At 41.1% G+C, this 17,093-nt stretch overlaps 1 protein-coding gene across 5 annotated transcripts in view; it reads left to right on the forward strand.

The window, feature by feature from the left end:
- Positions 1–1,022: 1,022 nt before the first annotated feature.
- Positions 1,023–17,093, forward strand: part of lpin2 (lipin 2) — a 24,482-nt gene continuing 8,411 nt past the window's right edge. Inside the window, exons 1-16 of one of the 5 annotated variants that reach the window (XM_023408968.2) lie at positions 6,795–6,871; positions 7,161–7,458; positions 7,557–7,757; positions 11,788–11,883; positions 12,520–12,884; positions 12,973–13,080; positions 13,179–13,305; positions 13,396–13,729; positions 13,823–13,922; positions 14,083–14,270; positions 14,785–14,878; positions 14,968–15,037; positions 15,149–15,241; positions 15,370–15,452; positions 15,681–15,828; positions 16,229–16,377. In XM_023408968.2, the coding sequence (XP_023264736.1) occupies positions 7,566–7,757; positions 11,788–11,883; positions 12,520–12,884; positions 12,973–13,080; positions 13,179–13,305; positions 13,396–13,729; positions 13,823–13,922; positions 14,083–14,270; positions 14,785–14,878; positions 14,968–15,037; positions 15,149–15,241; positions 15,370–15,452; positions 15,681–15,828; positions 16,229–16,377 (2,147 nt within the window). In that variant the 5' untranslated portion in view covers positions 6,795–6,871; positions 7,161–7,458; positions 7,557–7,565. Of the gene's footprint in view, positions 1,198–4,442; positions 4,769–6,750; positions 6,872–7,160; positions 7,459–7,556; positions 7,758–11,787; positions 11,884–12,519; positions 12,885–12,972; positions 13,081–13,178; positions 13,306–13,395; positions 13,730–13,822; positions 13,923–14,082; positions 14,271–14,784; positions 14,879–14,967; positions 15,038–15,148; positions 15,242–15,369; positions 15,453–15,680; positions 15,829–16,228; positions 16,378–17,093 lie in introns of those variants that run through there. The other 4 variants (XM_023408967.2, XM_023408966.2, XM_023408965.2 and 1 more) reach the window with 4 other exon arrangements.

Consider the following 17,093-nt stretch of genomic DNA (forward strand, 5'->3'; position numbering starts at 1 on the left):
TGTAATCAAGCTGCACCTGCTTTAGAGAGGTTTCCCTTTGTCGTGACATAATCTCCCATAAACAGCTCACTAAGCCTTCATTAAAGTTAAATAATTTGATTTGCAAAAAGCTCAGAGGTTTGGAGAATTAATGGTAATGTTAGAAAACAGCTGTGATGCTTGATTTCATGGCTGGTATCATTAATCAGAAGTTGCCAAAATGGGGTCCTGGCCCATAAAGGGCCGCCAAGAGGTAAGCAAGCGTCTCTAGCGTCAGACATTTCACCCTTCACTATAGGTGTAGTGCTGCGGGAGCAACCGGAATTACGCCACTTTTTATCTGTAATTAGTTGCGCTATCCCATTTTACGGTAAAGTAACCAGGTTTGATTATGCCTGGTGGGATACCCATGAATCACAATACTGAAGCATGTAAAGATCCTCCTGTTTACTGATGGGTCTTGGAGCCATGCTGGCCCCATATAGGCCTCATGATCTAGTCAAACCAACATTTGGCTTTTGAAAGCATTGCACCAGACAGAATCAATTCTGCTGTAAGTAGGTATCAATAAATAGGTTATTTAAAGTTCATGAAGTTTACTGTCATATATACACAGTATATGCTCTTTTTGTTTATGAGAAACATGTTCTGCACCTGCCTGGGTTTAAAGACAGTTCAATACCCTGTGAGACTGCTCTCATAAAACATGCCCCGTTTACTTTTTGAAAAAAAAAACATAGCTCAAGAGTAAAGTCAGATGGCAGTAGCCTACTGCAACGATATACAGCAGCAAAGTGTGATCAACAAAGACGCATTACTGAGATTAAAAATAAATAAATAAACAGAAGAAAAACCTTGTTAAGCTATTGTAATTTAGAGTTATATTTTAACACTGACGTTTCACACTCTTGTCAATAAATGTCGTCTAAGATGTGCTGTCCAGGACAAAGTCTAACTAAATAAATGTGACAAGCAAGTATGATTCAGTTTAACTCTTGTTTAACCCTATCACACCAGCTGTGCGAGTGCGCCGCCACTGTACGGCTTCCTGTCCCATCAACTTCAGCTCGCTGTTTCCAGCCGCACCAGTCAGCCACGGTGGTCCAGACACGGACACGTCAGGAGGCTTCTGAGGAGTTTCTCAGGCAAAAATATGGGGACTCACTGAAAGACACCGCAGCGTCCTTCGCCGGCAGCACCCGCTGAAGTAACCGAAAGGTAAATGCTTAGCATTAGGTTGGTGTCAGCCCATTTCAAAGCAGCTGCCTGTGATAGTGCGTTTTTTTCTGATTCTGCCGTCAGCTAATGTTAGCTAGCCTGTAAGCAGGCTAACATATTTTAGCTACGATGGATTAATTTCAATCAGACATATAGTGACTGGTCTGGACATTCATTCATCACATAGCAAATGAACGTATCCACATTTCATTGAAACCGGCGACTCAGCGTTAGCAGAGACTCTAGCTCGTTACCGTTTCACCGTTTAGTATTAACGGTAACATGAACCCAACGATAACATTGAAGCTAGCTGAGGTTAACTAACGGCTAGCTGAGCCCCGACTCCATTCATTTATTTTCATGTCTAGTGGTTTCTGTTCCGCATGTTTACAGCTTTAATCTACGGAATTGTCAAGCATTAACTAACAGTACATAAATTGATTGTTTTTTGTTTCTGTTCGTTTATTTCCGCAATTTCCCTTCATGAAACGTTAGAGCACTGTGGACTGGTGACTTTTCAATCAAGCGATTTGGCAGCTTTAATCTCTGAAATTAGCATATTTAGCTAGAATAGCTAAGGCTAACGTTACATTTGAGCAATATGCTTGATGCTAGATAGCTTGTATTTTATGGTAATCCACGGTTTTTAATTAGTTACTGAACTCTCTCTTGGCTTGTACGCAGTGCTGCCACCTCACCACCTGCCTGTGGGTGGTTTCTTTGAAAACAATAAGTAGAACCTCAGTAATTTACCAGTAGAATAGGATAAAAACTTTTTCAGGTATATTATGTAAAAGTGTTATGTGAGATAGCCACGCACTGATACTGATACATTTTCTTTTTCTCTTCCCTGTTATAGGAAGTAACCTCACAAAACCCAAATAGTTTGAACCAGCAACATTATGACATCTCACTGAGCAATGCAGTGAAACTCATACACAAGTTGCCAGTTTGTTTGGTTTCTTCGCTAAACACAGACGTCTAGCAATAAATCCTGTCATAAATGTTCTTGTTGAAACAGTTTTACAGACATTAAAATAATGGTCTTTTTAGAGGCTGTAATTTGTCAAGGTGTTACACTGGACTGTGTCATGCAGATAAGGGCTGCAACTAACAGTTTTCAATATCGACTATTTAGCTTGTTATTTTCTTGATTACATATATGTGTGAAAAGTGAAAAATAACCATAGGAATTTTCCAGAGCCAAAGGTACTCATCTTCAATGGCTTGTTTTATCTAACCAATAGTTCACAACCCCAAAATGTTCAGACTACTGCCATAAATCATCAAGAAAAGTTTCAAATCCTGGTATATATGAAAGCAGAATCAGTAAACAGAAAAATGACCAAAATTATTAATTGATTATTAAAAATTATTGTTCATAGATAAAATAAGTAACCGTTGCAGCTCTAATGCAGACTACAAGTATAACACCCCTAAAATTACAGCCCCTAAAATTACCATAAAGTTACATCCACACGTCTCTAAAATAGTTTCAATAAAGACTGAACAATATTATCTTTATGAAAGTAGGATTTATTGCAAGGATGTTGCAATGCATGCATTAACTAGGCGTACCTAATAACCTGGCACCTGTGTACTGTTCAAGTTGCAGGCTCACTGCCCTGGCATTGGTTTTACTTATTTTTACACAGTGAGTCTGAATTAAATCTCAGTGAGGAAGATTTCACTTAACCCAATGTCAAAAACGTGTCTAAATTTCCCTTTTCTACAGATACTGAAGCTGAGGAAGTGTGAGTAAATAATGGATTTGTTGTACTGTTAATCAAAAGAAACAAACACTTCATAGTGCTTATTGCTTCTAATTGAGTGTAGCGTCAGTCCTACATGGCCGAAGGAGTTCACCATTTCCACTTTTTGTATCACCAAATTCACAGCAGCCAGGGATTTTTAGGCACAAGGCTGAAAACAAGGAATTGAATTGTTGAATTGATTTCAACATTGCTATGAAAAGCAGTGTTTTTTTTTTGTCTTGCACTGCAGAATGTGTAAAAATGAAATCCAACCCCAGACTGTTTGCCTGGGGTTGTGGTTGTCATAAGTAGGCTCATTTCAGTGCAGGTTGGTAACCTACTACTTGAAAGAGTGTAACATGAACCTTGTATGGTCTGGTTGGCCAGCTCAGTCACAGGAGTCGACTCTTTTGTCACCCAGTCAGAGCGAATGGGATAGTTCCAGATGTAGACCGTAATTATGTATTTAGAGTATTTAGGATCATACACATGCCTACTCTTGTAATTTTTAATGGTACATGTAGGTAGTTATTAAAGGCGAGGACTTTATGTTTTCATTCTAGCTTAGTGTGTTCAGTTACTGCTTGGTGACTCAGTCAAAGTCACTTGCTATTTTTTTTCACTTCACTTCACTTCTGAAAGGAAAGTGTTTGCCTACTTATGCATGGCTCTTGCAACAAAGAACAGACCCTAACACAGGGGGACGATGAACCATCAGCCCTCATCTCAGTGGGCCTGTGTGTTTTCTTTGGTGGTATTTACAAAAGGCCTAGCAGATGGGAACGTAGGGATGAAGCTTTTTTGGAGGAGCCTCATGCATTATGTTTTCTGAGGCATTCACTTAGGAGTTAGACTAGGCAGGAGGATGCTCAAAGTCAGACCACAGAGAACCCCCTGAAGAGAAAAAGATGATGGAATTCATCATTGCTTGGACTACAATTACATGAGTGTGCCCACTCTATCCATATTGAGTGCAGATATGATTAAATTAGCACTTGAGCTAATTTAAGCAAGCTGTAGTGAAATTTAATGGAGGCTAATCCCTGAAGCGATTATCCCTTTAGTATTTACAGGACTTTCACCTGTTTATCTTTGCAATCACATGTCCAGGATGTCAAAAAGTTCAAGGGTAATAAGCAATAAACGACCAACATGTTGAGGTCCTCTGCACTGAAAATCCCATTGGTTAACTTCTGCAGCCGATCAATGCCCCCTCCTGATTACTCATGCACAATGACAAGCACACACAACAGCGATTGTACCAAACATGTGACTGACTGTGCAAGAACGTCATGCTGCAGAGTACTGCTTGGTCTTTTCCCTGAGCGTGTACTCTTATCAGGAGAAAAACACTGCATAGCTGTCCCTTATCAGCCATATACGGCCACCTTAAAGAGGCCATCCCATTGGCTGAACCCTTTGTGTCCTGTCAGCTGACTGTATGAGCAGAAGTGCATGTCCTGCAAGGAATAGCTCAGAAAAAGGATGACAAAGTTTATGACAGTGTTGCATAATCAACCCTCGTGTGAGATAGCGGCGTATTGGTATTTACCCCTGGGAGGGTTATTCCAAGGTGATTAGGTGGGCCATATTTGAGATTGGATTCAGGATGGCAGCAAATCATTTTGATCATGGTGTGAGAAGGGAAAACACTGGTCCCAATGGAGTTGGATGAAGTAAGAGCTGGTACTCCACTAACAGTGATGAAGAGACCAAGATCTTGGGGGGACAGTGAGCTCCTGGGAAGCAACACAGAGGACTCAACAGATAACAGTGAACAGGATGAGGCCTCGTCCCTGAGGTCGTCTTGGTCCCTGGTGAGTCACAATGACAGGTCTCTTAGTCAGTCACAACTTGAGCTGGAAGGCCCACTACACTCTTATTTGTTTTGTTTTGTTTGCCAAGTTGCTAGGCTGATTGGGTGATTATTATAAGCTTAGTGGCTTGATACCTGACCACAGTGAATCAGAAGGATGATGTCAATTTTAGGGCTACATTCAAGACTTTTTTTTTTTTTTTTTTTAAAGAATAACTTATACACTAATACACTAGCATTTGTATTTGAGATGGTCAAATATATTCAGGCTGGGCCGTCACCTGTCTGATCTGCAAATCACCTCTTATCTCAAAAATCTCCTGTTAAATAGTAGTTTTGAGTCTGGCATTTTAGCTGCTTGTGTGTGCTTTTACTGCAGAGCTGACATTGAAAGAAGATAAAAAACAAAACAATGGTTAGCAGCAGGTAGAGCATGTTTGTCACATGTGACTGTGTTAAAGATAACTGCCTACTGGCGCCGTTCCAGACAGCTCCTGCGTAAGGGTGCCTTTTGTTTTTAATATAGAATATTTACTATCAAATAAAGCTCTTTTAGAGATGTTTAGAGCCTTGTAATTACCGACTTCTTCATGCATCTCTGCACTTGGTGTGAGCATTGTGTCAGACCAGCAGACAGGAATGTAGCACTTATTGCACCTCCAGTATGTTACTCTGTGGTGTCAAAATAAAAGTGAAACTTAATTTCGTAACGCTCCACATTTATGCAGTGCGTCATTTACATAAAACCGTTTTCAATTTCCAGGAATACAGAATATAGAGATAAAAACATACATATAATTGACCAACATCATGCCACATGGGTACATTTTGCCCCTGACAGTGGTACAGTGAAATAGTTTTGCAGCTATGTTGTGTTGCTTTTTGTTGTTGTTGTTGTTGTTTGTATTCACTGGCCCCTCTGAGTTAGAAAGCTTAATCTATGTATTACAGTTTTCATCCACTTGGTTGGTTATTGAGTCACTTTGTGCGCACTCACTGCGTTCAACAGCATATCTCATAATCTGTTTTTGAAAGAAATCTGTGACAGATTGTGCAGATAAATACAAATATCACCCTTGCTCATAAGTCACTTTGTGGGGTGCCCTTTTTCAAAAGAAATGTTCTCCCGTGGATAGTCTTTGATTGCTCTGGCAGCATCTTTTGTCTTGTATGGAACTAGTTTAACCTTTGTTAAGTTATTTGTTTATAAACTTAATTAGCCTAAAAACGTGTCAGTGATTTCATTCATGTTTTATTATATATATTATGTCTATACATATATATAGACTGCAGCTTTTCACAAAAATTTCTATAAGTTTGGAAATTCCTTCTGCCATACAAAATGGCAGTAAAATGTATAAACTCTGCAAACTGGTAATTTTCCTGTAGTTTAATCAAACCCTCAGGTGGGTTGTAGCAGGGGTGTCACAACCCGGGTTGTCACAATATATGTTGGTAGCAGGAAGGCAGAAGTTGCGTGTTCTGTTAGGCATAACTGTATTTTTCATTCCTCCTTGTGTACCAATGTGGGGTTCAGTTCTTAGAAAGAATTGATAGCTCCCTGTTGTTGACAGAAAGCGTCATATGAAATCATCTAAAGCCCAATACAACCCTTTGAACAATCAGTTTACTGTGATTGCTGTTGGACTTCCATGTTTGCCTGTGTTTGTGTGGTTAAAGGGTGAGAATTATTCAGAGTTACCTGCAATTATGATTATTTTATTACTATCTTTTCATAAACCTGTTCTTTGGGGGGAAATATCATGACAGTGTTTTCCTGTATTCCATGATGCCACCCTTACACAAATGCCCCTATTCTCGATCCTACCCCCCCCCGCACCCACCTCACTGCTCTCATGGCAAGACTCTGAACAAAAGGTCAGTGTGAGATAGGAGCATTTCAGGTTACATAAACCCAGTGAAGTCAGCAGGGGAGTGTGTTTACAAGCCCCACTAAACTAGACCCTGACCCAAGCAAACCAAAATCATGTTTGCAGAGTTAATAGTTGCACTCGCTCTGTGTCACAGTGCGCAAATGACTGCAAATTATCCAGTTCAGTGAATTCGGCAAAGAGGCCACATGAAGGCTGGAGAGCTTGCATGAGTATGTATGATTAGCTTTGGCCTGTGTGTAATTTTCTCTCTGATTTAGCAGCTTTGACAGATTGCTTGTAAAAGAATTTACTATCTCACAAACTGCTAGTCCCAAGTGACAAAAAAGGGCTTTGAGGAAAATGTGCAGAGTTAATCCAAGTCCAAATAATTATAGCCACAGTACTGTTGTATTTGATGTACTTAGCAGAGGGTTATGAATGTAAACAGGAAGTCAGCTGCCTTCATGGCAGCAGGGTGGTGGGAACTATGTGTGAGGTTGTCTCCTCTCATTGTTTCAGCCCAGCTGTCAGCCCCCCTCTCTGATGTTGCTCATGTGGGACAGCGGCCAGTGACAGGGTAACCAGAGTGCCACTGGCAGCCTGTATGCAGGTCGGGAGATGACAGACACCACAGGGCAGGCACAGGCAGTGAGGGAGCTGAGGGATGAAAGTAAAAGACAAATGAGACAGCCAGACTGTCCGGAAGAAGATACTTAAAAGAAAAGACAACAATGGATGGACTGGAGAGAGTTAGGAGAGAAAACAGGCCGAAAGAACTATAGTGAAGTCAAAGAGGAAAACTCAAACTCTACAACTTGTGAGGGCCAAAACTGTCTCCTCTTCTGGACTCTTGCTCTCAACAGTGTGCCAGTCTTCCCTCAACTCTGTTAATATTTTGTTCTTTTCCCCCTCCAGGCGGACACCATGAACTACGTGGGCCAGCTGGCAGGTCAGGTGCTGGTGACCGTCAAAGAACTGTACAAGGGCATTAATCAGGCCACATTATCGGGCTGCATCGATGTTGTGGTTGTCCGCCAGAGAGATGGCACCTACCAGTGCTCACCATTTCATGTGCGCTTTGGCAAGCTGGGTGTGCTTCGCTCCAAAGAGAAAATTGTAAGTTTTATTTCTTTAATTTTCCTCTTTTCCCAGACATGTTTAAGTCATGTGATGACAAACTGCTGAACTCTGTATCAATCAGCTTTTGAGCTTTTGAATCTACAGAAATACATTTTCTGTACATCTGAGAGAAAACTACACAGTGCAGTCCATATAGAACATGGGTTATTTCTTTGAAAAATTAGGCCCTATTCTTCACAGGGTACATTTAATTCATATATTTTGAATTCATATACAGTATAATCTGTGTTGAGGACAACCAAAACATTTATCCAAAAATGTGGCTTCTGCATAAGATTGTGTCCAAACTAAGTCAGATTACTTTAGGGTTTTAAAAAAAGTGACTAGACAACTATGTTTTAGTTTACTGAAGTGTAACGCCTCACTTGAAGGTCAAACATATCAGTGATCCATCGTCACAGGTGTTTTCAACTATTTGCCTAGTTCTAATCTAATCAGGCAAACAGGTGTGTCCGTGTATGAATTTGTGCCCAAAATATACTTGATTGACATCTCCCCAAATAGGTGGTCACATTGGCCTTCCTCTCAATGAAATTAGAATGTGGATAATAGATGAATATTGAAAAAAAACAATCACAAACTGTAAACAAACTGTCAGAATAATGCTGCACTTTTGCAGTCTGGTAGTGTAATGTAGTAAAAAAGGTGATAGCACTACTGTCATGCCTGCTGGTATGAGGAGATTGGTGCCCTGACATGTATGGGGGGGTAAGGCCATATAAAAATTTAATCAAGGTTATGGAGGCTTTGTTTCACTTTGAAGAAGTTAGGCTTAACTTCAAGTTTGAGTTCTTACAAATTAGTAATAACAAAAACATCCGTGGGTCATCTGTGTGCCTCACTTAACAAAACCTGCCCCGTTAGCCAGTCAGGTTTTGCACCAGCCAGAATTAATAGCATCAATGGAGGATAGGGCTTTAGTGGCAGTGGTAATTTTTGCATTTCATTTTCAATTAAAAAAATATATGGGCTTTTGCTGGGTCTTTGTTTGCAGAACACACATGGGATGATCTGGGCTTCCTTTCAACACCCTGTGATAGTACTTGTTACTATATGTTCTGCCTGGAAATAAGATCCAGTTAATCATGGTCGAGGAACAATGGTGCTATTTTTAGCACTCACTCCTCACTTGAGAAAACAGTATTTTTGTAGCACCTTTCCCTTGGGTTAATTGATGGGTAATGAGAGCAAATGAAGCCTTTTCAATAGAAGTGCGTAAGTAGATGTAAAGCTAAATGTTTTGGTTTTTAAAAATGTAACATCTACTTGTGGGATTGTAATGGAGAACTACACTGGCATCTGTTAATACAACCTTTTTTGTGAGTGAAATTTACATTATTTCAACATATACATAATCAGATATTCCTTTGTATTCAGTTATTAATTATTAATGTATAACATTAGAAAGATCATAATTGAATGTATGATCCCTATCCCTATAATTGTGAACTTGTCCACAACTTCTATTCTTAGAAGAACTATGATGCCGTGCTCTCGTGCTCTGACTTGAGGAAAGCTTATTTTTTTGCTTGTGAACCAGAGTGGATGATGATTTGCGGGGGATTGACACTGTCTCACCACCTACCCAGAATGCTGATAGATTTGGTGGGGAGGAATGAATGAGTGGTTTCTATGGCAACAGCTCTACAACTTGAATGTGTGGGAGGGGGAGGAGACATGAAGAAAGAGGCCTCAACAAGGGCTGTTGTGTAACAAACAGTTATGCATGTGTCCCTGAGATCACTTATCAGATCCCAGAGGGCTGCTGCTAGATATATGTATATATATTTTTTTTTTTTAGAAATTACTGGACCAAACAAATGCTGTGATATTTGTTCCTGACATGCATATACTTAAAAAAATTCAGAGTTGGAATTGGACTGTAGTCACCAGCCAAATACTAATTAAAGTTTGGCTGTGGATGGTGTGTACAGCAGTCTCTTTGGTTAGCAACCAGAAATGTTTTCAAAGTACTGTTAGATTCTAAAAACATTGGGGACAAAAACTAATCTCAGCTTCCCATAAATACTTCTTCTTTTCCTCTGTTTTCTGTTCTTCTTTTTGGAACTATATATGAGCTTTAGAAGTCACCTTGGCCGGCGCGGATGGAAATAGCCCAATATTATGCCTTAAAGGGGACCTTTTATTCTTTTCTTAGCTTTTCCTTACTTATAGTGGGTTATATAGGTTTTTGTTCATGTAAATGGTCTCCAGAGTCACAAGGATCAAAGTTTACATCAAAGGGAGTAACTCTGTCAGGGTAAAAACCCAATTTTCTCCTTTGTATGAAACGCCTTGTTGGGGGTCCAGACATTAGTTCCTTGTCCTATTGATGTCAATACTTCTCTTGGTGCTGCCCACCTGCAAACTTGGCCCGCGGCCAAACAAAGCCCAGCGCATAACTACTTATGTTGAAGAGTTTTCATTAGTTTTGTAGCCATGCTGAAAAGACAGTGTTCTTAATTTCCTTCTGAAATCTGATTTATTTTTCCGCGGTTCTCCACTGCTCCAAACATTATAATGTGAGTCCGCACATCAAGGAGGACTGCTTCAGAAACCACGCACAGTTAGGATCACGCATCATCAACCGCTTTACCTCGCCCGGATCGCGACCTGATCATGTTAGTAGGAAGCAGCATAGCAAAGATATAAATGCTTAAACGTTGCTGTAGGCTACCTCATTAGCTCAGATAAATGATCCACAGTTTAACCGCTGCGTTTTCACTAACTATGCCCACGAATGTTAAATTCATTCAGATTTACCGGCATCGTAAACCAGCTGAAGGTGAAGCGGTGGAGACTCCCTACCTGTGGCCTGTCTGTCTGTTCCTCCGTTATTTATATTCCTTTAGTCCAAAGGTGTCCACACATAAAAACAACCAAAAGGGTTTCTTTTATTTATATATATATATATATATATATATATATATATATATATTCCAAGTTATGAATATTGTCATCTGAAGTTTGTTTCCACAAGACGTGCAGAACGTGTCGTTGCCATGGTAGTTGCTGGCAAACTGACCAATCAGAGCACAGTGGGCTCCAGCTCCAGAGGGAGGAGGGGGGCCTTAAGAGCCCTGAGCTCTAACAGAGCATTTCAGACAGGAGCGTGAGGAGAGTACAGTACAAAATTTATAGTAGAAGAAAACTAATGTCTTTTCAGAACATTAAAGCATGTAAATCTGGTTTAGTCGACACCAAGAATGAAATGATTAACACTTAAAATGGCCATAATAGGTCCTCTTTAATTTCAACAGGCATTCATTGCCTTCTAGTAATCCAGCATCATGTTGACAAAGCCACAATTCAGCCACTGCAGTGAATGTAACCTGTCGCTGACTGTGAAAGGCTGAAGAGGACCCTCATTTATTCTGTCTCATTATTAATTGGGTATTGATATCCCCAGCCTTCACTCATCTCACATAAATTCCCCTTAGCAACCCTGAGGGGGTGAAATTAAATCTTGAGGCTGCTGAGATTAGAGTGGTGGCCATTGGTAGAGAATTAATATTGATGATTTGGTTTCAGGTTTGTCAGACTGGGCAGAGCACTTGTGAGTCAAAGTCTGTCTCCTTTGTAGTCTCTTCCAGACGTGACCTGGTTTTTGCTTTTGTGGTGTCAAGTTTCTGAATGGCCTCAGGTCCACTGGGGGCTTGCCTTGCAAACATGAATGGCCCTGTTCTATTGGCAGGCTCCACAAAATGCAAGCCCTGAGGACGAATACATTTATAAGGCTCTGTAAAGCCTTGAGAGAAAGATGCTCTAAGTAGCCACAGGTCTTCCGTGTGACCTGACAAAATGTTGGATGTGTTACAAAACAAGATGCAATTTGTTTTTCAATCAATTAAAAATGCTAAATCAGACTCTGAGATGGATACATTCATGTTGTTTAGAAATCTAGTAAACATCATTTTCAGTGTCCTATTTTTGATTTCCCCATTAGCTTGTCATTTCTCACATTGGTCCAGAGCTATCAGCTTTACTTTCTGCCAAATTCTTCCAGATTGACATCGAAGTGAATGGAGAGCCTGTTGACCTGCACATGAAGCTTGGTGACAACGGAGAGGCCTTTTTTGTCCAGGAATCCGAGCAGCAGAATGTAAGCATCTCGCTAACTACACAGATGATTGAAGCCGACCGTTTTGAAACACAGTGGATATAACAATACTGTTGTAGGTTAATAACACAAACTTTTATTCAGGTTTTTTGTTTTGTACATTGTGAAGTATAGTAGCTAAAGTTAAGGGAGATATTGAATTATTATTCAATCATACATCAACAACAACATATTTCCAGGTTTCTGATGCGTTGGATTTATTATATTGCTTGCATCCAGTCAGTATCATCATTGTCTGATATGATAATTATCCAAGGAAATTTGAAGATAATGCAGTGAAGAAAATGCAATGCCCATATGTTCAAAACAGATTTGGCCTCACTTCTGTACACACTACACCATACACCAACAACAATCTTAATGGCTACAGCATTCTTCAGCAACAAGTGTAGGGCAATGAGGAAATAATGACTCCACTGTTTTGCAGCTTCTACTTTTGACTGCTGACCTGTTGCTCAAGCTTTCCCAACTCTTTTTGACAGCTAAGCACTGACACCACCCTGTTCTAATAGACTTGAGTCACTATGCCGATTCTAGGGATGAGTAATTCTGCTTTGGTTTGCACTGCTTAAACACCTCCTAAGCCTCACGTTCCTGCACTCTCACTTGATCCTTCAGCAGATTGTCCCTGCCCATCTGGCCACCTCCCCAATCCCCACTGAAAGTCACATTTTCTGGATCTCAGAGGTGGAGCACAGGGCACCAAAAGGTCTGGAGGATGACCCAGCTGACCCAGAGGATCCCCCTGAGCCTCCTGCTCCCAGCACCGTGACTACGAAAAAGAAGAAGAGACGGAGGAAGAAGCACAAAGGAGACCCCCGAAGAGAAGAGCTGACGCCGCCCATGCCAGTCACTACTGGTAATGCTATTGCTGCTAACGCACCTGCTGCTACGACTGCTGCTATGTCCAGCACTGGGCAAAATGAAGAGATCTTTGAGATGGAGCTGAGCTCTGACGAGGAGGCTGCAGCACATGTCTCTAGGTAAGTTCAGGGTCAGTGCCTGTAACTGTAGCCAAGATCCGTTGAGAGATGAGTAAATTATTATGTGTCTTTTGCAACCCGGGTTTAGGTCACCTTCAGTGACTACAATGCGGGACATTGACCCAAAATTACCTGCAGCCCGACACAACCTTGATGGTTATTCAATGTCTGATGGGGACTGGCCGGCAAATGACAGGTATGTATTAACATGAACTCACAGCCATCAGCAAAGGTGTGGCATGTAAATGGACTCTGTTTTATTGATTGTTTGCATTTGTTTATCTATCCCTTCAGTCACGGTTTGTCTCAGGCCTTTTCCCCAAAAAGTGACTCTGAACTGGTGGTCAGGCCTTCAGAGAGTCTGCTCAGAGCTGAGTCCCACATGCAGTGGACCTGGGGAGAGTTTCCAGAAACAACCAGGGTAAGTACCTGTCACTAAAATTCATAAGAACATAGTTGTTAGTGCGCTCACCTCGATATTAACGTTTTTTTTCTCATATCCGTGATTCAGATCACCAAAAAAGAGAAGCCAGAACCACTGAAAACAGTGACCATCACCCCATCAGAGAGCACCCACTTCCGCGTCATCCTCAGCTCTGAGGCCATGGAGAACGAGACGGAGATCGAAAAGGGAGGTGGTGCCTCCTCAATGTGTACTATTGTCAAGCCCGAGCCACGCACTCTTATGACCACTGTAACACCGGTGACTCCTCTTGCATCTGTTAGCACTGTAACCCCCGTGAGTCCTGTAACCCCCACAGAGCCCCTGGATGTCCTGCCACCCAATGTGGCAACCTCCACCCCTTCCAACAGCCAACAGAGCGATTCACCCTCTAAGAAGAAAGGCAAGTTTCTTTTCTTTCACTCTCTTAGCCAACCTTTTGTTATCACATATTATGAAAGCTCATTAAATGGTAAATAATTGTTGTTTGATGCAGGTGTCCCAAAGAGGAGTCAGCATCAGGGTCCTGAGGATATCTACCTAGATGACCTGAATGTACTTGAACCTGATGTTGCTGCACGATATTTTCCCAAGAGGTTAGCTTATGAAATTAGTGCCTAATTAATTTTACTTCCTGACCCGTTTTAATTAGAAACACACAGCTCAATTATCTATTTTAAAACTGAACATACATAGGAAAAAATGTTCCTCTGAAAGACAAGTATCATGACATATTGTTCTCTTCTGTTGCTCCAGTGAGTCTGAGGCAGCCACCAAGCACTGGATGGACTCAGAGATGCGCTCTGGCTCACAGTCTCCTCAGTCGGTGGGGAGTGCTGCAGCTGACAGTGGGACAGAGTGTCTTTCTGACTCGGCCAGTGACCTCCCTGACGTCACCCTTTCTCTGTGTGGAGGCCTCACAGAAAATGCTGAAATATCCAAAGGTATACCAGAATGACACAATGCAGCCTTAAGTGCACTTTTATGCAAGATGGAACGTTAACCTCAGCCAGTAGAGACATACAGTTAAATTTGTTATGCAACTTTTTAACTTGCTAATAAAGTTTCCGTACTGTATTAGCCACATAAGAAGGCGTCCTGGCACTGTGGGTGGAGGCTCTTTTCTATACAAAAAATCAGCTTGGTATGTTTAACAGTAACAATGCTTGTGCCCACATTTCTTTTTAAGGACATGGACATTTTACTAGGACTGAATCCCAACTTTCTCAACCACTCTGTCCTTCTGTCTGATCTCCCTTTGTGCCAATAAATTAGAAATAGAAACACTCTTTAGAAGTGTTTTTCTGAGAAGCCCTGAGTTGCTGTGGCTGGCGGAAGAAAAGGTTTCCTGACCTTTTCCTGACCTTGTGGCTTTAAGAAAGATCTTATGGCTCAGCACCACTAATTTTTTTCATCTGCTGTCTTTAATTAATGTCCCTCTCTGTTCTGTGTTTACAGAGAGATTCATGGAGCATATCATCACCTATCATGAATTTGCTGAAAATCCAGCAATTATAGATAACCCCAACCTGGTAGTAAAGATAGGAAATAGGTAAGTGAGGATTTTAATTTCAAAAGTGAGGTGTACAAGAGAGATGTAAATGCATGGTCAATATTTAGTTCTAATTTCTGTCTTCCCAGATATTATAACTGGACATTAGCTGCACCCTTGATTCTAAGTCTACAAGCATTTCAGAAAAATTTACCAAAGGTAATTGAGGTTTAATTTTTACATCTTCTGTGTATTGTACAGTCAGTATCTGTGGATCATTGCAAATTGGCAGCTAGCTCATCCTAAAATATCTTGTCTTGTTTATTCAAGGCTACAGAGGAAGCCTGGGTGAAAGAGAAAATGCCAAAGAAGTCAGGCCGCTGGTGGTTCTGGCGAAAGAGAGCAGATAGTACAATCAAGCAGGTAATTAAGCAGAAGTATAAAAAAGAACTTTCTTTTTTAGTAGAAGTCACAAAAAGGTCTTTGTGTTTTTAGATTTACCTTCTTAATTGTGTTGATTGTCCTGGGATTTCTTCCCTTAATTCTTGCAGTCAGAGACAAAGCTTGAAACCAAGGAGGAGTCTCATTTGGAGGAGGAAGGACCCTCCATGTCTCAGGAGAAGCTGGTCTTACCGTAAGTGATACCAAGGGTTTATTGATGTGTGTCAAGTCAAGTGAGATGTGTAACGTACTTAACTCTGGCGTGTTTGTTTTATCACAACACAGCATAATCACATTATATTGTGAGAAAATGAAGTTGAAAGGTCAAGTCTCAATACACTTTTGTTTCAGATAGCAGAGTGTTCTTAAAGTAATATGTCAGAGTAAATAGATAGCCATAACTGTTGCTGTTTCCTTGTAGGCCTAAAGCAGGAGAGTCATCCAGTGATGAAGAGGCCAAGGAGGTGAGCGCTGCATCCTGTCAAGAGAGACTGCAGCCAGGAGATGGTCAGCACCACCCGAGCTCACACACTTACAGGAAGTCACTACGCCTCTCTTCTGATCAGATAGTAAGTAGATTTTTAGGCAGTTTTGCTTCCTCAAAATCATCAGGCCTGTAAAAGTAAAGCATTCGGCTAGTTTGATTATATTCTCTGTTTGTGAAGTTGCAAGTTCATTGGATGGTTTCATTTTGAAATACAAATTTGGCCGGAATGGTCAGAATGGGTTGTAAAGTACTCAATGAGATCTGTCCTGTAAAGGGTTTATTTGGTAGTTCAGGGCTCCCTCTGCTGGCTACCTATGAATTACATGTGTTCGCTCTACTTAAAGTCTGTAGGGGGCTCCAAAGACCTGTACATGTTCATTGTGCTGTGGTAATAACAACTCATACTGGAGCATAGTGCACTGTTGGAACATGTTAGTGAATGAAATGGACTTTCCAGATCACTGTTCTCCTTGTGTCACCAGGCAAGTCTGAAACTGAAGGAGGGACCTAACGATGTGACGTTCAGCATCACCACCCAGTACCAGGGCACATGCCGCTGCGAGGGCACCATTTACCTGTGGAATTGGGACGACAAAGTGATTATCTCCGACATTGATGGCACCATCACCAAGTATGTGCCGCCCCGCCCCCCCCCAGGATGTGTAACATTAGCTGCTTATGCATGCTCAGACTGTCAGATGTCATTAGTGCCACGGGTGCTCAGCTCCGAGGCATCTACTAATATTCTGTTTTGGGTTTATTATTCTTCCGCCAAATTTCGGCGCGTAACTCGTCCCGCAGCTTTGAGAAAACCCCGGTAATATATACATCAAAACGTGCGTCTTGATCCTGCAAGGGGTGCTATGACTTTTGGTGTTAAAATTCCAATTTTTCCCAAAGTTATTCCCAAAAAACTGGGAATAAATAATGCATTAGAAATGCATTGGAATTTTCTTTAGAAACCCACCTTTTTTCGACAAAATTGCACCTTTTTTCTGAGTCACCAAGCTCTCTCATACCTGCACGTAGAAATGTGATTCAAACTATAAAACGGAGGAAAACTTCTGCTCTCTCAAAAAGACAGGAACTGTTTTTACATAACATGTAAACTTTTCAAACTGTGAGCACTCAAAGGAGGAGTGCAAATCACTTTTTCTTCAAATCTAGAGTGAAAGCGTCAGTTGGCTAGAGTGCGTGAAGCAGTAAAAAATAACCTTTATTTTTATTTTTAACTCGAGCTCGCGGCCAAACCGTAAAAAGGAGACAAATAATTCTTTCTGAAAATGTAGACATAGTTGTTGGGATTCATGAAATGTAACTTTGACAGGCAGGGTCTGCACAAAATTT

Source organism: Seriola lalandi, unplaced genomic scaffold (genome assembly GCF_002814215.2).
Source record: "Seriola lalandi dorsalis isolate HSWRI2012SDOR001 ecotype SW California unplaced genomic scaffold, Sedor1 jcf7180002054377, whole genome shotgun sequence".
NCBI classification, from domain to species: domain Eukaryota; kingdom Metazoa; phylum Chordata; class Actinopteri; order Carangiformes; family Carangidae; genus Seriola; species Seriola lalandi.